General features: G+C 40.7%; 1 protein-coding gene across 4 annotated transcripts in view; it reads left to right on the forward strand.

The window, feature by feature from the left end:
- Positions 1-1,407, forward strand: part of LDB2 (LIM domain binding 2) — a 216,309-nt gene extending 214,902 nt beyond the window's left edge. For 3 of the 4 annotated variants that reach the window (XM_084286787.1, XM_084286789.1, XM_084286788.1), the window contains exon 8: positions 121-1,407. In XM_084286787.1, coding sequence (XP_084142913.1) covers positions 121-351 — 231 coding nt within the window. In that variant the 3' untranslated portion in view covers positions 352-1,407. The remainder of the gene's footprint in view (positions 1-120) is intronic. The other variant, XM_084286790.1, reaches the window with a different exon arrangement.
- The last annotated feature ends 22,368 nt before the right edge of the window (positions 1,408-23,775 follow it).

The raw sequence follows: 23,775 nt of genomic DNA on the forward strand, positions 1-23,775 counted from the left end.
TTAACTCTGTTGTTCAAATATCACAAAAGTAAAAGATGCAAGTTCTCTAACATAAATTTTTTAAGTTGATTTTTTCTCTCTCAAGGTTTCCATATAACAAATATTGGGTGCTGTTCACAGGATGTGATGGTGGTAGGAGAACCAACTCTGATGGGAGGCGAATTTGGGGATGAAGACGAAAGGCTTATCACTAGATTAGAGAATACGCAGTATGATGCAGCAAATGGCATGGATGATGAAGAAGATTTCAACAATTCACCTGCACTGGGAAATAACAGCCCGTGGAACAGCAAACCTCCTGCTAACCAGGAGACTAAATCTGAAAACCCCACACCACAAGCTTCCCAATAGGTTATTCTGCAGCAGTAGCCGCTGCGATGTATGTCAGTGGCTTACTAATTACTGTTTCATAACATTCGTGAAAAAAAATAAAGAAAGAAAGAAACCTTTCAATGGATACAGTACCTATTTCTAAACTAAAGCTATCTGATTTTTTTTAATTAGGGAAAAATCTTTTATAAGCTTCCCTATACATTTCTTGGAAGCTTTCACATACAACATGATACTGGCACTGACCTCAATTAAAATAATTGAAAATTAAATAGCATCTCATGGCAAATTTCTGACAATGCATTCTACTGGAGGGGTTGTTTTTTTCCTCATCAAACAATGGCCATATTTTAACAAGTCATCAGTGCTCAGGATCTCATTAACGCAACTATGTAAAACTTTTTACAATTGTAATATATTTTCTGCTTTTCAACTTGCACCTGAAATTTCTTGTTTCAGAAAAAAAAATAAATAAAAAAAACAGCTTTTAAGGAAAAGTAATTTAAAGTAACTTTTGTTCTTTCTTTAACTTTTCTTTTATTGGTTAATCTTTTAAAGGATCCAGCATTTTTAATTTACATTTAGCTGATGCCAGTAGATACTCTTTCCATCATTTAATAAAAATGCTGAAACAAGAAATGTCTTTTTTTCATCAAAGACATGAGAAATATTTTTATGTGGAAAAAGACACCCAGTCCTATGAGAGTTTATGCTTTGTAAAATTGCTGTTGATCCAGATATTTTAAAGCCATGTAATCCATTAACTTTGTGGGCAGCTTAATAAATCTAAAACTTTTGTGTTTTTATTATTGTATCTGAGTTGGCTTTGTTGTTATTTCTTTTCATAGTATATTTCTTGTATAATATTTTTGTAAAGCCCTCAAACCATTTTTTTTTTTTACTTTTTTCCCCCCGATTCTGGTGTATTTATGTGAAACTTTATAAAAGAAACTAATTTTTTCATTTACATATTAATATGTTCAACTCATCATGTAAAGACACAGTGAGTCAGTGTGTTATATAATACAACTGTATTTTATGTATGCTTTGCCAATAAGTGTGCCAATAAACTGTGTTAACAAATGTGCTCTTATATCCTGCATTTAGTTCCTTGCGTGCCAAAGTCATACGCCCATGTGCATAATCATGCACCAGGAATTTTTGGAATCGGTGTTTCACCAAATTGCAACCTTTCTCCAGCAAAAAGGACAGGCTGTAGTTTAGGTGCGAATTGCTTGGAGCTCAATTTGGTTAGCTGCTCTTTTTTTAACATTAATGACGTGTAACACCACGGGTCAGGAACAGCAGCGAGAGCCACGCACAAGGGAGCGCAGGGCATCCAGCAGGAGCACCTCCATCCTGAACTTTGCACCCCTCGCCTTCCAGGGCCGGGGCTTATCAGAGCAGGGATTTCCACTCTGCTGAATTCTGTCTGATAGCTTCACAATGAATCCCTCAGCTGGGGCTGAGAGGATTTAAAAAATTCTGCTTTCTTCCCTTTGCTATGAAACCAATTGTTCGTGGGAGCAAGTCTCCAAAGCAGGATCTCTGGACTGGTGCAGCCTGCTCTGAATGCAGCCTGGAGTGCACAAGCCCCTCAGCTAAGCTGGGAGGCACAGGGGGCACGTGCCCTCACCCCATAAAGCTGAGAAGTCCTGCAAGGGGCACCCCGTGGGTAACATAACATGGACAGGGAGGGCAACTACCGACACAGACCACCGAAGGTACGTGATCCAGCCCTTTGTGCAGGGCAGTGATGTGTTGCTTATATGTAATGCTATACTTTTAATATTACAGGCATTATAAAAGCACCTGAAGAACTCTGTGTGTGTCTGTTGGTTTGGTTTTTCTGACTTGACTCAGAAGCCAGTCTAGGGAAATATGTCTCCCAAATGAACACACACATTTTTTAAACTTGCTTTTGAGGATGTGATTCCACCAAACAGTTTTCAAACCACCGCTGCATTGCCATTTGGCTCCTCAGTGGGATACAGCTCCACAGTGCCCAAGGAACAAAACTGAGCCTCCAACCTTGGCATTGTTCTGCTGAAAGCAAAATCCTTCTTCAGTGAATTTCAGCACCTAGGGCAGGCCCCTCAGGAAGGCAGCCTAAAAGATACTCCAGGTGTCTCTAGGATCTAAGCCCTCTGTGCAAAGCATATCATTTGTAGGGTATAAATTTATAGCCAAATAAATAATAAACACGGACTGAGTATATCAGCGTAGCCAGCAGTGTTGCTCCTTCATAACACTTGCAGGGGGTAGGAAACTGTAGGTCTATCACTCAGAGACTATATCAGCACTGATTTTTCCATGTAAATAATTAAAGTCACACCGTATTCCATTAAGGGATCACTGACTCCTATATAGCTGCTATAACATTACAATTATACACAGTAATTCTAATGTTCAAAAACACTAATCATTCATATTACATCTCCATGAGCACACTCTAAAAGGCGTTCCTTATTATTAATCTTTCAAGGCTGGCACTACTATTTCAATTTTTAAAAGATTTATGATGTCATATTACCCCTGTTGTTTCAGTAAATAAACATAAGAACATTTGAAAAATGGGGAACAGACTCCTTAGAGTGCTGTCCTTGAATTAATCTGGAAGGACACTTTTTCCGTATCTCCTTAAAAACCCACTCTACAAGCTATCAATCCACCCTATTGTGGTTAGGGTGAATAACAGATGGGGCTAGCTGATTTTATTTATTCAGTTATTCATAAAAGGAAATGTTCGAATGGTCTGGCTTAATGAAGTGGCTGGATATGTACAGCCGTTGACCACGCAGTCTCTTCGTTGCCTCCTCCTTCATCCCCATGCCGTGGGCTGTTGCATGGGCTTTTCTTACCAGGTTTCCAATGACACAGTAAACTCTTCAAGACCAATCCTCTGATCCTGTGTCTTCCTACATGCTTGTACCCTGTTCCTGAGAACATACCCTATGGGTTAGAGGATTAAGACACAACATTTACATTAAGTACTGGACTTCTTGGTTATTTTATTTTTTAAATGACACTGGTTTTTGTATTCTCTTCTACCACCTCATGCGGAGAAGTGCGAAAGGTGACTAAACACCAGAGGCAAGTTGAAGTAACAGGTCCATAAGTGCTGAGGTCGAGCTCAAAAATGAAATCTTGAAACCAACAATTAATTGTACTGTAATCTAATCTCACCACCTACAAGAACATTGTAACTCTTTTAGAATTTGGAAGGAAATAATGTTGTTGACACTTTCCCCTGGGGAGCCATGCAATTATTAAAAGGAGGAAGGAAACTTATCTTGTGATGCTGAAATACTTTCAAAGAGAAAGCCCTCGTTTGTTTTAGCTAAATGGAGGGAAATACTGGCCCTGAGAAGTGCCCTCTCAAATCAGAGGGAGGAAATTCCGCAAGTTTACTTAGAAAAGCAGGATCATATAATTAGCAAAGTGAGCAAGTAAGAACACTGATAACTAGGTGGGTTGCTGTTACAAAGGACTTACACTGTGTGAGAATCATAAGAAGTGGTACCTTTTGATTATGCTTTGAGTTGCTTTGTTTCAAGGGTGGTTTTGTTTGGTTATCTTTTTCCCTTGGGTCAGCAAAGTTGACTTCTCAGGGAGCTTCCAAGTCACCAGCTGGTCTCACCAGCTGCCCCTTGTGAGGACATTTCACTTCTTAAGGCTTCTCCTTTCTCCCTTTCACAACAAGCAAAAAGGAGTAGTATTTGCAGATTTGTGGTATTTTTCAGAAAGAAAGTGTCCTCAGGTCTCACTATCTTTGCAATGGTACGTGTGAATATAATAACCTCATAGGATAATTCAGTTTGCAAGGGGCTTCAAGAGGTATAACTGATGTTTGTATTCTTGCAGCATCCCAGGGCTCTGTGAAAGTCCTAAGTAACTATTTTTTAACCACAGCCCTGGAGAAGGGACTACTCTTGTGCATTTGGAAAGTGTAACCAGCTTGCATCCCTGGGGAACTGAGCAGAAGTATTCATTATTAGAGAGATGCCAAGGTAATCAGTCTTGAAGTATACAGCAAAAGAAAGGGGCTGAGGGAAAGGAAACTACTGAATGAAACGGCAAAATACAGAGCATTGCTGGGTGTTCTGTAACACCAGCGTGGAGCGAGGTTCCTTCCCCTAGCCTTTGCTGTGAAACACCGTTAAAGGAGTCTAAACTCTGGAACCAGCCATGAAAACAGACTAAATTTTGCAATTTCATGGCCTCCATGAAAATCCCATTTTAGCAAAGACAGGATGAAAGAGAAAACATGAATGATTGATATTAAAAGAAACCCAGTTTGTGCCTAATATATCCTGGAGAAACTGCTAATGGAAATTGAATAGTCCTGAAAATATTTCCTGAGACTGCAACTCTGATCAAGTAGCCCTATGGTGATATATTGCATGTCCAAATTAAAGCTGCCCTGGGGCACAAGTAACCCCAGCAGCTGGTTTTACTGTGTTGGACTGGATGATATGTATGGGTTTTGTAGCTTTTTGACAGCGTATTTTTATACAAGGCTAAGGCCTGAATCTTCTCCTATGTAAGAGGAGCTCCTGAATATTTAACATCCCATGGAACTGACGTTACTCCAGCATATCATTATGCTTCTATGAGGAGTCTGGTGGTACCCCAGCATTGCAGATTGGCAGATGGTAACTTTAGCTTGAGAGTCACTTTTGGAAGTCTCTAAATTTATGGACCACGCTGCTGTGCTTTATGAGAAGATATTAATTTCCACTAAACATTTGCAGTATTAAAATCTGTTCTAATTTAGCATGTTATTTTGACAGCAACTAGTAACAGTGCTTTCAAAGGGAGAGACTTTATTAAGAACAGCAATGGAGCAATGTAACTGCAGGAGCATTTCTTCCCTGACCCTATGAGTCACTTCTGAAATAAAAGAATTATATCCCTTACATCAAGAAATAATTTTAATTTTAATGGGTCTATGGGTAGTCTTAATCCATAAGTACATTTTAAAACACCATTATGCTCTCAGGATGACATCAGAGGAGAACACACTTGTGCATAAAGAATCAAAAACTTCATAAAAAGCATCCAGCCACACCAGAGCACAAACACTCCAGTTCCTCAAGAAATGGTGCTTCCACCAGCTTTACAGGGAGCAGGATGAAAAAGATAAGCTTCAGTTTGGATAAGTAACTAAATGTATCCCTGATAACTCAGGTGCACAATGCCATCGCTGCACGTTAGCAGAGGAGCATGCCTCAGCTGAACCAAGCAGATGCCCACCTGCCACGCCTCCATTTCTGTTGTACGCACAAATTGAAGATCCTTTAGGTCCATAACTAGGGTCTGTAATACTTTAGGCTGTTTTTCTTTGGGGGGGGGGTGGAGGGGAGTGGTTTGGTTGGGATTTTTTTGTCTGTTTGTTCATTTATTTGAGGAGAGGTTTGGGTTGTTGTTGTTGTTTTTAATTTGTATTTTAATCTATGATATACATATTTCCAGCTCTCTAGGATCCTACCGGTTGAAAGGTGACATGCAAATTGGTCATTAGAGTGTATAGGGGGGGGAGCAGTATTTTATACTATGCTGAAAGGAATTCTATCTCTGGAGATCCTCAGGTTGTGTATTGCCCCAGTTTAATTAATAGCTCTGTCTCAACAACCCTGAATTCATCTGAGATAGTATGAGCAATTTGGTATTGAACAGCTATAATGTATAAGGGTAGTGTCTCCTTTGTAAGTGCATTAGGAGACATTTTAGCAAATGCTTGATATGAAACAGGCATTTAACACTCCTTATCACATTTGACTGCAACTCTCATTTCATCACATAAAGTTTTATCCTCCCTGAGTGATCTCCTGGGGGGTCTGAGTACTGGAAAGGCTTTTAAGAACTGTGTTCGGTGCTTTCAAATGTTGGGCTGGCTTTTTTTTTCTTCTTCTTCTTTTTTTTTTTTTTTTTTCCATTCATTTTTTTTCATCTCTCTTTGATAGCTTATGAAAATTTGTTTGCCCAGAGTTTTTAACCTTCCACCTTCTTCTGGCTATGTGTAAAACAAAATGCAGACAAACCCATCAAAACTAAGGTGGGTTGCTCCTGGGCTGCCAAGAGAGATCAAATTCAGCAGACAGTAGGTGTGAAATTTAGGAACTGTGATGGATAATGGGGCTTGTGTAAGTCTTCAACTGTAAACTCCATTTTGAGAGGGAATTTTTAGCTGTTTTCATTGAAATCTCCGCTCAGGTTACACTAACCTTCCAGAAGGTGATAATAAAATGTGACCAACTGGGACAGCTATCTTTTCATAGAGTTTTTTTCATCAGCTCTGCAACAGTCTATTCTTAAATCACCTGCTACTCATGAATTGCATGCATGGTGTGACAGGGGCTTCATTTATAGGAGCAGGGATTGCAGCCAGGTGCCCCTGGATGGGGATCAGTAGCAGGTGCTGTGGCTCCCCAGCTCTGCAGCATCACTGCTGCATCTCGCAGCTGTCTCCTCTGCTCACCCTTCTGTCAAAGGGGACCAGGAGTTTCAGGTTGGCTTTGTTCAGCAAATTTCTATGTCTTGCTGTTATTTCAGCCTAAGTGCTTAGAGAAACACAACTTAAATGAACTTTCTTTCTCCCAGAAAATTTACCATTTTTAAACATGTCCCTTTCCTTCAAGCCAGAATCCCCTTGAGAAAGGCCTAACACTAATTTCAAACAGCAGGATTTGGCTTCACTGTAGATGCCGACTGTATTCCTGTGAGGGGAAAAAAAAATAAATCCTAATGACCAGTTTATAAGGAGTGATTGAACAGTGGCACTCCACAGGGAGTCAACATTTTTAAGCTCAAGATCATGTAGTAGTGGAATGTGGGCTTTTAAAACAGAAACAGAGGTGTCCAGGCCTGTGATGTTACTGTGAGACATGCAGTACAGTCAGTCCTCAGATGCAGAGGGGAACTATCAGGGAAGGCAGGAGGGGGTTGTATAGCGATTGCCTATAAGCCTTACAACAGCATGACATGTCATAAAGTGGCAATCTAGAAGATGGCAGTTTCTAAGAAAAAACAAACAAACAAACAAAAAAACCCAACCACATACAGAGGCAGAAAATTGTGACCAGCGATGAAGGAAATGTCCCAGAGGTGGGCCTTGTGCAGGCCTTGCCATGGAACTGCACTGGCATGTATATGTAAGGTCAAGACTCCAAAGGAAAACATAGAATTGATTTTATTTGTTTTTAATCATATGTAATGAGGCAGGTCATCACCAAAACTGTTCTGCTTTCTTAATTGCAGCAAGCTCCTTTAACTGATTAATAGCCAGATTCATTTGAAATAACCTATGAGGTAAAATAAGCAAATACATGGAAAGTCCTACCCAGAGACCAGCAGAGACCTTTGGTTGCACAGCAGCCTGGCTGGCTGCCACAGGGCTTTTGGGGGGTATTGCACCCCCATCTCCTCATCCACTGCCCCTAAGGCCAGCAAGTACCTGGTGGGAAGGGCTGTGGCATTGCAAAATGCCTGCCTACAGGACCACAGGTGGCTGAGACACCCAGGCGAGCTGTATTCCCCTCCTTCCCATCCTCTTCACTGAGCTGTACCCCGATGTCACCATGCTGTCCTTCATCACCTGCTGCCACCCTGAGCTCCACCCTGAAGCCCCTCCACACTTTACCTGACCCAAGGCACCTGTCTGTCACACCACTTGTGAGACTCAAGCAGAGCTGTGCCCATTTGTGTCCCTTTATTAGTGGTACTCAATGCTGTCATGCAGGTATTTCCACAGCTGTGAGTTATTCAGCATAAACTCCTACTGAAGTAGAGAATAGGCTGCAAATAACCCACCAGGGAACAATTTCTTAAGTGCTAGTCATCCAGCAAATTCCTTTATTCTCGGTTTTTATAGCAGGATTATCCGATGTAGAGGATATGTCCAGGTTATAATGTATTTGATTATTTATAGCAGATATCTTGTGGAGTGAACTCCATTACAAAACGGACAAGGATTATTGGAACTAGACAGATGTGATGTTAATTTCCAAAACTAACCTCATTTTCAGTGTAGCTTGTGCTATTGCTTACACCCTTGAGAATATCACTTTTCTGGTAATTTTTCAACCCCCCCAATTGTTTTCCTACTAAGCCTGCTTCAGCCAGCGATTTCTCTCTTTCCCATATCTTTTCTTCATGAATATTCCTATTTTCTAGTGAAATACTTCCTTCCTTGTACCACCAAATAAATTTCCCCTTATAGGGAAAAAAAAAAAAAAGAAAAAAAAAACACTTTTTTTCCCACTCTTCATCCTCCCTTGAGATATGTTTTTAATTCTAGATAAACCCCTAACCCAGGTGTTACCTGGTTTAAATCCCTCATTAAAACACCCTGTACATCACTGAATGGGAAGTCCCTCTTCTACCTTTCCTCCTGCCTGAGCCACTGTCCTGCAGTTTTATCCCACAGAGAGACATAGACACATTTCTGAGTGTGTACCATGGCAGCCTGGGAAATGGTAGTTTATTATTATTATTATTTCTAATGTGCCATGAAGCTGATTTGCAGTTGAAGTTGGGACCACACAAATTTCTGCACAGACTCTTTCTTCATGCAGTGACCTATGCTCCATCAAAATGCATGCTTTTTGAGCTCTCACCGTGGTTGCTGACTTTGTGTCCAGTGCAAGCCCATGCTGGGGATGTTAGAGGCATAGCCCTGCCTGCTTTATTTCCCATGTACTTGTGGACCTTCTGTCCCTTTTTGTAGCAGTTGTTACTCTCTGCCTCCTCATACCCAGTGGCAGTAAGACCCACAGAATCACAGAATTGTCCAAGTTGGAAAAGACCTCAAGATCATCGAGTCCAACCTCTGACCTAACACTAACAAGTCCTCCACTAAACCATATCGCTAAGTTCAACATCTAAATGTCTTTTAAAGACCTCCAGGGATGGTGACTCCACCACTTCCAGGAGCAATCCTTTCACTATTTGAAATGCTTCAAACTGACCGAGGATTTCTATTGAGGGAGCCTATTTCTTATACCACAGGGTGGTTGAACAACAGCTTTGCATTCAGCTTCTCTGCCACCTTCCCACTTCCATAAAAACAAACCCATTATCCTGGATTCTTGCCTGCAGATTTCAGAGCAACACACTAACATCAGGCTGGTGTTGGTGCCACCATGTGAAATGCTCAGCAAGCCAGACCGCTAGCTGGTCAGTGAAACCTTAACAGACACCGTGCGTCTGTATCTGCAGCTCAGTCTGCCTCTTTCCTCCGTGTGATGGAGAGACCAGTTCTGGGATGTATATTCATGAAGTTATTCCACAGTGAGCTGATGCATTACAGTGCATTGCCTACAACTATGTTTTTTTGTTTATTTTTTATAATTCCATGCATTTATGGCAGCACTTTGGTGTGGTTTCAAAGTGCTGTGCGTGGTTTTTATTTGTGTGACTTCCATTGATTTTTTTTTTCTTTACAGAAACTTTGTAGCTAAATCTTCCAAGTGCCACTTAACAGCGCTAGGATTTCATTCCTATCATCCCTATCCCTTTTTTTTTTTTTTTTTTTTGTAGACTATTCAGCCAGCAATATTCAGGGTTTTTCTTAATGCCTTCCATCTCCTCTGCACTGCTGGGAAGGGGCCAGCCATCAGCCAAGCAGCAAGTAAATAGACAGCGTGCATTTAGTGTAGTGATGAGCACATATGTTTTTAGTGAAGAGTTTATTTGCCAGAAGAAAAGTAGTTTGAGAATTCAGGTCAACTTTTGGTGAATCACTTTGAACTAATAAATAGAAGAGGTGAGGACAGAAAGGTTTCAGAAGTGCAGAAAAAATTCCTATCAGCTTTTCTGAAACAAATCAGTTCTGTTTAGTTGAGCTAGGCTACTCCTGTAACCAACAGGAAAAACAAACAAACAAACAAACAAACAAAATCAAAACAAAACAAAAAAACAGAGAGGGAAGGAGAAAAGGGGCAAAGGATTATCTCGCCCCAAACCCAATATCTAAGCCAGAGGCGTTAACAAAATCCATTCCCTTTGGCATCCATCCCCCCACTCTGCCCAGGCCTTACCCCATCTCCTGTGCCAAAGGTCCTTTTCCCATCCATTACAATCTTTTATACTGCTCGGTCCTTCCCACCACGTACCCAGGTTCCAGCTGGAGAATCCCCACCTTCTGCCATCCCACACCCCTCTTTGTAAAGCTCTGCCTGAAATGCCCCTTTCCCAAACCAACCCAGAGCTGCCCCAGCTCGGGCATCTCCACAAAACTTCCTGCTTCAGACACCAGCATCAGAGCATGTACTTGGCACTTCCCTGTAGGCTGCTTATGGTGGTTTAACACTGACAGGCAACCAACTCTCTCACTCCCCCTCCTAAGAAAGACAGGGGGAGAAAATATGATGAAAACAAGCTCGTGGGTTGAGGTAAGGACAGGGAGACTCACCAGTTATTGTTGCAGACAAACAGACTCAGCATAAGGGAGAATAATTTATTGCCAACTGCTAATAGACTAGAACAGTAAGAATGAAAAACAAACTAAAAACACCTTCCCCGCATCCACTCTCATCTACCACCTCCTCCCAAGCAGCATAGAGAAATGGGGAATGGAGGCTGGGGTCAGTCCCTGATGCTTCACCTCTGCCACTCCTTCACAGTCACTCCCTACCCCTGCTCCACATGGGGTCCCTCCCACGGGATGCTGTCCTTCCCAAACTGAGCCTGTGTGGGCTGCCCACAGGCAGCAGCTCTTCAAGCACTGCTCCCACATGGCTCCGTACCACGGGGTCCATCCCCCAGGAACAAGCTGCTCCAGCACAGGTCCCCCACGGGCGGCAGCTCCCCCCAGACCCCCTGCTCCTGCGTGGGCTCCTCTCCACGGGCTGCAGCTCCGGCCCAGGGCCTGCTCCTGCGGGGGCTCTCCATGGGCCGCAGCCTCCACCAGGCCACATCCACCTGCTCCACTGGGAGCTCGTCCATGGGCTGCAGCGTGGAGATCTGCTCCATGTGGGACCCATGGGCTGCAGGGGGACAGCCTGCTCCACCAGGGGCCTCTCCACAGCCCACAGGGGAACTGCTGCTGCATGCCTGGAGCACCTCCTGTACTCACTGCAGGGCCATTTCTCACTCCTTGCTCTCCCAGCTGCTGTTGCCCAGCAGTATTTTTCCCTTTCTTCAGTCTGCTGTCTCAGAGGTGCAAACAGCATTGCTTATTGGCTCAGCTCTGGCCAGCAGTGGGTCCCTTTGGAGCCAGCTGAAACTGGCCCTTATCTAACATGGGGCAGCTTCTGGTTTCTTCTCACGGAGGCTACCCCTGTGCCCCCCCCCCCCCCCCCCCCCCCCCACACACACACACACCTCCCCCCTCCCAGCCACATAAAAGCCAATACACTGCTGAAGCCCACCAGCCCATCTTTACTTCCTAAAAATACCTCTGACTCTGCTCCAGCAGAGAAAGAAATTAGGGTGGGGGAAAGCAGTTTAGAAACGCTGATTCAAATTTAATTCACAAGAGGCTAGAGGTAATTTACATTTTGGCAAAAATGTTGTCCTTAACACTTAAGGTGTTAAAAAGCTGGATTCAGTTCTCAGTCTCCATGTTAAACAAGGGTTACACAGGAGGGAGAGTGATCTCCTCTTCTCTTGTTGAAAGGCAAAGACAAACCCAATAGTGCCTGGAGCAGGAGAGTGTTGCTGCACCCAGAGGATGCTGACGCCCTCCACAGATACTCAGTGCATGTCTTTTCTCCAAACGAGTCAGGGGGAGAATTCAAGGTCAGATTTGAAGCCACCCAGAAAATGCTATCCCTTTCGCTGTTCAAGTGTCATCGGGACCATGCTCCCTTCATCTACTCCCTGTCAATCCTAAATCTGGCTGTTGTTAAAGTACCTAAAGAAGCAAGTCCCAGTGAACTGAGTATGTTTCTTTCAAGGATTTCCCAAAACTCTGCTTGAAAGGTGATTTAAATCATATTGCAAAATTTATCTTATTTTTAATTTTTAAAATCAGAAAACACTGTTACTGAGAATGCTCCAGTCTTGTGTCTGTACCATGGAAAGACAGGGTCATTTTGGTGCCAGGAGGTTTGTCCCTGCCATGGAGAGAGGTACCTGCTCAAGGTACCCTATGATAATGTAGAAACTTCTCTCTGGTGTAGGCAAAATTCCAACAATTTTGGTGAAATGAAAAGCTGAGAGGCTCAGAGCTGTTAATACAGTGGTAAGCTGTTACTACGACGCTCAGCCGTGGCTCTGGCTTTTCACATTGAGTTCGGCCTGTGCAGCCCCTGGCAGCAGCCACCAGTGCAGATTTTTCGACATCCCAGTCCTTCTTCACAGACATTAAAACAGAGCTCCTGCTGCAGCTTTGAAGAGTCTTATTGATGAGCATTTTGAATAGCATTGTATATTTAAAGACAATCATCATGAATATTAATGTGATGGACCACAGCCTGACATTACAGTGCCAGTTAGGATACCTGTGCCCACAGAGGTATGGTCTGTGTCAGAGTAGTCCCTGTCACCTGCACTGCCTCCCATCCAACTCTGCAGGTCCCTGCTCAGCTACAAAGCTACAATCCTCCCCACACCTGCTGGGGGTCCCTGACTTTTGCATACCCCATTGTTTAAATCTCATCTTCAACTCACCAAATTAACACACCTGTAGTCTAACTGCTGGTCATTTAGCAAACGACCTCATTTAGAAACTAACCCCCTCAGTCCAATTATCCCTATTCTTCAGCCACATGTCCTTATGTAGCAGCATTGCTCATTTATATGCTAATTTTGCTAAGTCTACTTCAAAGGGGAGAATTGTTTGTTAAAAATCTTACACTCCAGCCTCAGTTCAGACCATCTCATTATTTACCTGCAAATTTAGGGAGATATGGGTAAAAGCTCTGTTCTTTTATGATCTATTGTCAAGGTGATCAAAGGAAACCATTCAATATGAAGATCAAAAAGAGTCTGGCTCCCAGCAGCCCAGCAGCTGGCTCTGCCAACTCCCAAAGTCCACAACCTCTGTTACAAGTGAAGACTGATTTTACTATTAAATAACTTTTGATTACAAATTGGAGGGAAAAAATACCCTTCACAATCATAGTCTCTTTAGTAAGGTGTTAATGAAACTGGGCTTCATATCGATATTATCTCAATTATTAGTCAAGGAATAATCACTATGTGTACAGTGTCTCTATTAATAATCCTCAGATAATGAAAAATATCCCACAGACATAACTAATACTGCCTGATAAATTGCTGGTGGCCCACAGCTAACCCAGATTTTCTTTTTTTAATATAGATATACTGCTCAAAGGATTTTTAAAACAGGAACTCACACACAAAACTGTTTACTATTTAGAGAAGCCGAAAGCATTGACTGTAGGTTGAAGTATCAAACTGGGACACCTCATGTCCCACTCTGTTAGGGAATTATGTCAGCAGTGTAACACGATGTGAATAATGAACCCATGTTTTTCAGGGCTGACATAATTCCTCAGCCTAAGGAATTTCAAGAATCACAATTTGTAGAAATCCAGTTCTTATAGAAAAGATAACCCACAGAAAATTTTAGCTTTGCCAAAAATAAATGTTAAACAGTATACAGTTTTCCTTAGAAAAACAATGTGAGAAGCAAAGCAGTATATACTTTCATGCTTTTATCTTCTCTTTAAAGTCAGCACTCTGATATTCAATATACGTTTCTTTTCCACACTACAAATGGCAATAAGCAAGAGGCTAAGAACTGAAGTATATCAGTATATCTGGGTGCTCCATAGGGGACATAAGGATATACTTTGAGTTCTGAGATAATGAAATGATAATGAAATTTTGTATTTTTTTTTTTTTTTACAAAATCATTGTTGCATTTCTGAAAATACACCGGGTTCTTCTAAAAATATTGAGCTGTGTCGAGAGAACAGCCTCCAGTGCTGCTAGGGAAGGTATTTTTCATGTTGTGCTATAGCTGTTTTGTGTGATTAGGTATGTTGTACCCTTTTCTGTCAGTCACTAGTAAATGAATACCTCAGAAGGTCTTGGATGACTTTTAGAGCTGTTCTCATTTGGAGCAGATCTAAAGCTGATGTTGCGACCATTTGTTAGCATTAAGGGTCTGATGGCACTTTACAGGAGGGTTGGGGTGTAAGTTCTGGTGTCCTGGCCAAGTTCCAGCACGGGTAATTAAATTCTGTCCATCTAAACTTTCCCCTGTGGCGTTCGTTGGCTCAGGTATTCTTAATTTCCTGTCTTAAAATGTTCCATAGTGTTGCAGTGGTGCTGTTAAATAGTTGTCAGGTTTCACCTCGGCAATGTGTGAGATGATTCATACCTTACAGATTTGCAGATATCTGCACGTCAGAGCAGCCTGTGAGACCTGCAGGAAAGGCAGAGTAGAAATGACAAGATGTCATAATGACTATTTCCTCAATTAATTTTCTAATTTTGTGACACTTCAAAAAAAAACTCTTTCTCCCATTGTTAATAAAATAAATTCCTCTCTCTCTCAAACCTTTCATTTCTTGTATGCCCAGGAGAGAAGATAGCAGCTGAACAGAAGTGTGCGGGGCTAAATGAAAACCCATATCCCTGATTATGCCAGCACATGAAGAAAACCAAAGTCCAGGTTTGAACTCCTGCCTCACCAGCAAAACAGGCAGAATCACATTTTTAACTTTACATACTTGGAAGCTTTCAGAAATGTCAGTTCCAAACCCAGATTTATGCCCTAAAATCATTCTTACAGTAGTTTTTTGTTTTTTTTTTTTGTTTTTTTTTTTTTTTCTTAAAAAGTACAAGCAAGGCACCAAAAAGTGCCAAAGGTGAGATGAGACCGAGTGAACGTGTACTTTAATTTGGTCCTTGTTTTGCCCTTCCACTGACAGCTAAAAAGCTAAACCAATTCTAAATCACATACTCCATAAAAATAAAATACAACTTCCTCAATATCCTTGTTCAGTATGGTCTGTGTGAGTCTCTGTTGCTTGACACTCCTTCATCATTATCTGCCATGATTCCTCCTCCAGATAGTTTGCTTCAACACTGAGAAACTTCTGCAACTTCTGAAGCCAGGCTGGATGTGGGAGAGGAGCTTAAAGTATTCAGTCTCTCACCAAAAATAAGTCAGGAGGTAAAGTTGTATTTGTTAGGGAAGAGAGGAAGGCTTTTCTACTGTTGGTTTCAGCCAACCCAAAATCTCTGAAGCCCCCTGGAGATGTCTACCTGAATCCATTGCTCAGATATGAAGTGGAAAATGAGGCTTTTAACTTCAGCACCGCAATTTGCTGCCTAAGGTGGAAGGAGCATCCATGCCATTTTAACACAAACAGTGTGTAATGTGTCTGTCTTGTGGTATGTCTTGTGGTATGTATGTACATGTCTCATGTACAATTCTGTGATTCTGTGATGTATTTATCGTGAAGTGGCAGAAACAGGAGACTAACAAAACGGTGAGATTTCATTTTAATATAAATTTCTGAAAAAGTCTCAATAGCTACAACCGTCACTAGGAGCCCAGCAAAGACCCACTTCTGTCTTTCACACCATCCTATATAAGAACGATCTCTTTTGCATGAGCAGGGGAAGAAGCTGAGGTGCATAACAGCTCTATACTCCTGTTTTTATGGCTTTCTCCTCCAAGCCTTGCTTCAGAACTGGATACCAGCATGGCTCACAGTGGAAGCTTTGTCTGCCTTGTCTGCTCAGTAACAATATGAGTTACTGGCTGGATTACCATTGCTTGGCTGTCCTGTCTGCAATTGTGGAGAGGCTTGCAATGTCTGCAATGGGTAGGCTTTTAAACATGCTCTCTTAGAAAGGGAAAGCAAATGCATGCCAGGTGTTGTTAATGGCAAATACAGAGCAGTAAAGGTGGGAAAGCATTAATGCTGCTTAGGGATAGCAACATCTTGAAGAGTCACATCTCCACATGATCAGGTCTAAGCAACAAAATTTATGCATCTCATTTCCTGGCAGAAAGCAAGTCTTTTGAGTCTCAAGCTCTCCTGAAATATGCTCAATTAGGGCCTAATCCTGGAAATCTGAAAGGTGCTGAATTCCCAGGAACCACTCTGCAGTACACTTGGGAAAAAAAAAATAAATAAAAAAAATTCTGCCACCCTGAATGAAAGCAAAGTCAAGGACTTTCTTAATTAGGACAATCAGTGTTTATATAAAGCCAAAAAGTGATGGAAAATGTGGTGTAGGAAGTTCCAGTAAGTCAAGCTTGGTTTGAAAGTCAAGGGTTTTTACTTTGCCCTCAGTGAACACAGGCTGGGATGATTTTTATTTTTTATTTTTTTAACTGCTCTGATCCTGTTGCCCTTAAACATATAAAATTCCCACTTCAATCAATGGGAGCTGTGCATACTTAAGAGCCACCAGGTCGGACTCATAAATGTCTGTCACTGATTGTACAACACATCAGCACTCTCACAGCTGATTAAAGGAACAGACATGTCAACAGCAGAAGAGACCTTTGCACAAATAGGATAACGACATCATGTCAATATTTTCCTAATGTGTGAATAAGTGCTTTAAGGGACAGGGCACACAGTATTCAAGAAACTGAAGTGAGGGAGATGATTGGGAGAGCTTACTGAATTCTTATCTAAACACAAAAAGGAAATATTAAATATTAAATCAAATTATTAATACTAGAACATACTGTGTTAACATGACACTTCACCTTCTCTAAAGCAGGCTGTTACCACTTGCCTTTGATATATAATCTTGCACTAAACATGATTTTCTCTTACTGCTTCACAATGCGGAATAGCAAGGGTGGAAAGGCTTGCTTATTATCAGAGAGACAAGTTTCCAGACAGGGCTGTATGATGTGGTTTCTGGAGGTAGCCAGCAGATGAGTTGCAGCAGTGGGGGATATGCAGTTGGCCTTGGGGCCGTGTGGGGGTTGAGGTATGAAATGGCATCAAGCCACTCTGAAGTCCTCCAGTCCTCCACCAGTCCTGTACGAGAAGCGAAGCTGCACTCTTTTTCTTCCATCTTCTGTTAGGTATGGCTCAGAAGCAGCTAATCATGTAAGCATAATAGTGATTTTCTAAGTCCACAGATAGTCTAATTATATCAGCAGATTTGCTTATCTAACCACCTAAGTTTAAACAGAAATTTCGTCATTTAGGTGTTTGAATGATTCTGAAGAGTCTTGTCTAGTGCCCAGGACCATCTGGAGATATTACAGAAATGTTATCCTTGTCTCTCCATTATCAAGGACAGTGTTAGAATTCAGAGGAGCAACTCAGAGGAGGCAAATAAGGGAAACTCTGGTCTGACATGTACATAGATATGGGTTTCCCTTCTCGAGAATCCATCTGCTCAGTTGTCTTGACATAAGGCACCTCACAGTGCAGGAGATCTTGCCTGTTTTCTCACTAACAAAAAAGTTACATGTTTATAAACTTTTTTCTTTTTTTTTTCTTTCTCACCATTTTATTGAGGGGTAGGCTTCCATTTGTCTCCAGTTTAACACAGGAAGAGCAGCCTTCATTTACATCATTCTCCCTCTTTTCTGGAGAAGGATATGTGACACGGAAATATCAATTCATCACCAGCTCCATGCTGACTTTTGTCTTTCCTCCCCACAAGCCCTGAGTACTCAGAGTCTTTTTTTTCTGATAAATCTTGTTTCTGGAGAACAAGTCCTATGAGGAGCAGCTGAGGGAGCTGGGCTTGTTCAGCCTGGAGAAAAGGAGGCTCAGGGGCGACCTTATCGCTCTCTACAGGTACCTTAAAGGAGGCTGTAGCGGGGTGGGGGTTGGTCTGTTCTCCCACATGCCTGGTGACAGGACGAGGGGGAATGGGCTTAAATTGCAACAGGGGAGTTTTAGGTTGGATGTTAGGAAGAACTTCTTTACTGAAAGGGTTGTGAGGCATTGGAACAGGCTGCCCAGGGAAGTGGTGGAGTCACCATCCCTGGAGGTCTTTAAAAGATGTTTAGATGTAGAGCTTAGGGATGTGGTTTAGTGGAGGACTTGTTAGTGTTAGGTCAGAGGTTGGACTCGATGATCTTGAGGTCTCTTCCAACCTAGACAATTCTGTGATTCTGTGATTCTGTGATCTTGTGTAACCCATTCTTAGAGTACATGGGTGTGCAGTAGAAGCGACAGAAGGAGAATGCACAAAAATACTTTTGCAATGGATAGGCCCAGCTTAGATCATGGCTAATCAGAAGGAAAAGGAAGGAGAAGCTTCATGAAAAGGTCCTTCAGAAAAGGACCCCAGAGCTCCCAGAATACGAGGTAATACTTGCCAGATTTAGATGACTTGCATTAGTTTCAGGACATAAACATACAGGATCAACAATTAAGTGAAAATGCAGAAGGCCTTTGAAATGCTTCAGGTGAGCACCTGATGTCTTAAACTGATGGCCAGGAATCTCTGGGGGATTTGGAAGTTCCCAGCAATGATGCGGGTATGGTTCAGTCCTTCCCATGTCAATTTAACGATGTTGTCTGATTTCTGGGTCCTACCAGAAAACTGTTTGGTTATGTGTCAGCAGTATCACAGCAGTGTTTCACTGACACAGTTTCACTGACAGTGAAACAAAAGGAATTTCACATCTGTGTTTTTACAGTAGAATTTGTAATTCTGTAAAGTACTTCAGTGCTTGTGGAACTCATTGCACGAATTAATAAATAATACTAGCTTGGAAACTGCAAGACACTCTGCTTCAAACCTAAGAGGACTCTAATCCTTTCAAGCTATGAGGACATCTTTTCTATATTCCCTTTCTTGGGATGTAAAAGATATATTTTTCCAAAGCATTTGAACAATTTGACTGGGACCCAAGGGGAAATTCTGGATGCTTCATGATAGAGTAATGAGTCAGAAAGTTTTCCTGCCAGGGATTGAGAAATGCCTGACCTCATTTCTGAGAACACTGCATGCAAGAAGAAGATTTTGCCCTTAGTGGAATTCTAAATGTTTAGTGCAGACCTCTGAGCATAAGGCAATGGCATCAATTTCCAAAAAAGAAAGATTTTGTGATTATCTTTGTATTTACTTATAGAGAAATGCATGCTTTAGGTCAAATTTTAAATCTAAAGAGCTAAATTTAAATCGTTGTTTAGGACTAATTTTAAATGAATGTATTAAAAGGAAATAATAGTGAAGAGTTTTTTATTATTGTTTATTAAATATATAGCTTTGACCTAAGCTATAGCTTTGTATACATAGCTTAGTCATCTAAACCCTAAATCTGGGAAAGCTGCTGGAGGTCCACCCATTTGCACCAAGGCAGGATGAGCCATATCTATTGCATTTCTGACAAATATTTATCTGATTCTTTCTTAAGGACCTCCAGTGTTGAAGACGCCCCAGGCAATCTATTCCCAATGTCTAATCTGAGTTGTCCTTGCTCCAAATGTAAACTGAGTGTTTCTCATCTGATGTGCTATGGAGAACAACAAGCACATATTAGCCCTGTGGCTATGTGGAATAAGTTCTACAGAACTGGTGGTAATTAAAATTTCATCCTTATTTGTTTTGTTTTTATAGTGCCTACATCTGTAATCAGCATACATGTTTCATAAAAATAATTACTACTGGACCTAAGTAAAATTATACATGTAATTTCCAATTTTGTATAATTTTCTTCTGCAAAGGATCCCTTACCCTTTAGGCGTGCAGCAAAAAGCCTGTGGCATCTATTCTTTGGGTGACAGACTGGATAAAATCCCTAGTGCATGGCATGCATGCAGCACTTTGCCTTGTTTTTTTTTGCTTTGTTTAGCTTTGTTTTAACATTTAGATCAGTAAGTCCATAAAAAATATTATTCACTTAAATTCCATTTATTTGCCACATAACTGGTTGAATTGGCTCCATCAGAATTTGACTGCCACATGATCTCAGTATCTCATCACCAGATAAATGCACATGGGCATGTACAAAAATCTATGGGAAAGTTACCAAAGCTGATACAAAACTGAAGTTTTCTTTATGGTAATTGTATGAATATAAGACATTGTACAAACGAAGATCCTAAATAAATAAAATTTATTTTATTTATCACCACTGCCTTTAATGAAAATCAGCCTTTTTATCCTGGAGACTAATATAACTCCTGGCCTTGGAGTTTGAACCCTATCTCCCTAGACTGCCAGAGCATTCTCATTTTTCATCCCTGCTGAGAACACAGCTACAGCACATTTCCTAATTTTTATCATATGCTAGTGTGTTTCGTAAAAAGCAATTCCTTTTTTTATTATTATTTTTAATAAAAATAATCAAATAAACCACATGGCAATGAGTAGATATTTTCTACTTTTTTACCTTACTTGATCAATTCATTTGAGAAGCCAGCAGTTATTTTCACTTGAGCTAGAATTTGTAAGACTTCAGTCAAAAATGTGACTTTTTTATATCTTATTAAATTTCATGTGGGTTATGCAGAAAATAAATTACATACAACTGTACTACATAAGTACCATTGCTGTATTTTTTTTTTTCACTGAGCAATTTCTGAAGGCAGCATAAATCATCAGCTAAATTCTGCCGCCCTTCCTCCAACCTCACTGAGCCAAAATCCCATTAAAGTTAACTTTGAGATTTGGCCCCATGACTGGATGAGTATGGGAAAGCCTGTAATTTATAAGGCCATATCCAGTCTATTATACTTCTGGAAAATGTGCAGAAATATATTTTTAAGAGACTTTTCTCTCCAAGTTCCTAAAAAAGCCTGAGTAATTTCAGGGAGGCAATCTGATGGACAGATTTGTATGAATATTTATATAGCTAATAACAGAGCCAATGCTTCTAAATATTTTCTAAGAATATTCGCTCAAGTAAAACAGTGAATGCGTTTTGGCTGTTTGTCCTTTTTCTATTTACTTGCTTTGAATATTCCCGCAGATGAGTTCACAGGCAGGAGTGTTGAAGAATGCTTGCGAATAATGACACTACTCACAAATTGGGTTTAAACGTGTAGCTCAGAACAGTTTCATTAGAAATCTCTCTTAATTTGTGAATAGAAGTAATGATACTTGGCAACTGATGCTCAGAAAAGTCTTACATTTTAATTTTGAATAGTTGGGTCTTTTAAAATACAAACAATTGCAGGTGATCTGCAGAGAACCTATTGAAAGAGTAATTTCCACTAATCCAAGAAAATTATAATGTATCTGCAGAAAATATGAAAACAGAGAAAGGTTAAATCAATTAAGTAGGTTATTTACTACAAAATACTCGATCAGCCATAGAAACTAACCCCGAACAGATGTATACTGTTCTAATATACGCTTGTGGTCTATTTGAAGATAAGTTAAAATGCTTTTCTTAATATCAAATAAATACTCTTCAAAATGCTCCTTCAGATCTTCAGTCATTACTAAGAACATGTGCAGTGCAGGATTAAACACTGCAAATATATGCATCTTAAAGGTCAAGACCTGAATGGAGAAGTCTTTATTGCCAGCATAAGAATTCATAAAATCCCACATATCCCGTATGCCTAAAGTCAAGTTCTTTAAATAACTTGAATTTTGATGTCTGGGATGAAAACAGCCCAGTATAATTTTGAGAAGTACTGGAAGCCATTTCAGTTGCAGCTGAGGTCCCTGTTCCCATCCAGCCAGGATCATCTCCAGAAGGACACCATAAAGCTGGCTGAGTCCCCACCACAGGGCAGACACTAGGCAGGTGAGGGCCCCCAGTTTACCTCTGCCGTACATTTCTGAGTAAGTACTGAAAATAAATTCATGAAAACATGTCCATTAGGTCCATTTCTCTCCTTACTGCCTGCCTGCTAGCTTTACAATGCAAGGGGCATGAGACTAAAGCTTTCTGATGAATGGGCAGTGAGGACTCATTTATAGGTCTGGAAGAAAAGCTGGCATTGATTACAAGAGTCTCTTGGATCCATTAACAATATAGCATACCATAGATTTTAGAAATCACAGGCTGTTCAAGCAATGGACATTTACTACAAGGCTAACTACTTTATTCATGGAAGTTTTATATTCTTATGCTTAAACTGCTTGCACACATATGTGTAAATCATCTGCTTAAATGTTCACGTGGTCTACAATTGTTGCAATATCCATAACTTGTCAGACGTGGCTGGTTATTATATTTTACAAGCGCTAATATGTATGAGTGATGTTGATATGTTCTGATTAAATTTGCTGCTGATTAGTTGATCATCACTTTGAACAACAAGAAATTATATTTCACTGTTTTTATTACACTGATTGGCATTCAGTTTATGAACCATGGCACCAATGGGAATTATCAGAGATAATTGATTTCTAATGAGGATATAGTAATTACATAGATGCAACGAAATGCAACCATTTTTATTCTGTTTTAAAACAAGCAAACATGAGATTATGAAAAGGAAACATCCAGACCCTACAGTAATCCTTAATTTCTACACAAGTGCATTGCCCTTATATTTTAGATTGATCTTCCTTTGTAATTGGTCTTTACTTCTGAGGACTTTTCCTCTGATTCTGACTGAAGATTTGAAGAACTGTGTCTTTTCTTCTTTTAAGTTTAACATACTGCTTTTTTCATAAAAAAAAAAAAAGATTCCTAATGGGCAAAATAATTGTTTTGGTTTTATGTTGTAAAGCTCCATATCTTCTGGGATAAGAAAAAAAATGTTTTTAAATAACACTGTTATTAGTTTTAAATACATGAATAAAAAGGAATCAAGGACATAAAATATAAAAGTAGAAAAAAAATTAAAGCAATTAAAAACGTCTTCAGAGTCCTTACTTAAAATGTCATATATCTGCTTTCCCCTGCCTGTGTGTGCCAAGATGAAACGTTCAACTAATTTTGCAGTTTTTAATACTAGCTTACCGGGTTTCGGTTCATGATTCTATTACATCCCTGCTATCTGGTTCTCGCATGTTGATACCATCAGTGCCATTGGCCCTAATTCAACAAAGCACTTACGTATGTGCATAAATCCCACTGACATCCATATATGGTTGCACTTTGTTGAATTGGGGCTGCTGTCATCACAAAATTAAACATGGAAAAAACCTCCAGTTAAGACATTCATATGTAACCTGGAAACTAGCAGATGTATTTGCAGACTTCTGCTTACATTTTATGCCGTGCTCTGCCTGCAAGCCTACAGGTCTCTGCTGTATGCCCAGGCTGTTCTGAAGTGTTGGGACACAGCATCCTCACTCAAATGCCTGAACATCCTTGCCTTTGCTTCACATGTTTTTCCTCTCTCTCTTGTTCTCTCTTTGTTTGAATATGATGTTTTGCAACCCACAGTCTCAGTCCTGCTTTCTGAAAGCCACTTGTTGCAGGCTTAGGATTACATCTAACTTGTGTGCCTACACTTTCCTTAATGCTGTTGCTCACTTTTAGGCCCCCTAATAAAGGCTGAAGTGTTTCTACTTAATATACACAGAAGGACCTTTCTGAACACACTCTAGTTTGAGTATAGTTGAGAGTTTCTTATGAGCACATGCTCCAAGAAGAAAGCCATAGACTGTATCCTG

The sequence above is a fragment of the Netta rufina genome, assembly GCF_964035555.1.
Source record: "Netta rufina genome assembly, chromosome: 4".
In the NCBI taxonomy this organism is placed as follows: domain Eukaryota; kingdom Metazoa; phylum Chordata; class Aves; order Anseriformes; family Anatidae; genus Netta; species Netta rufina.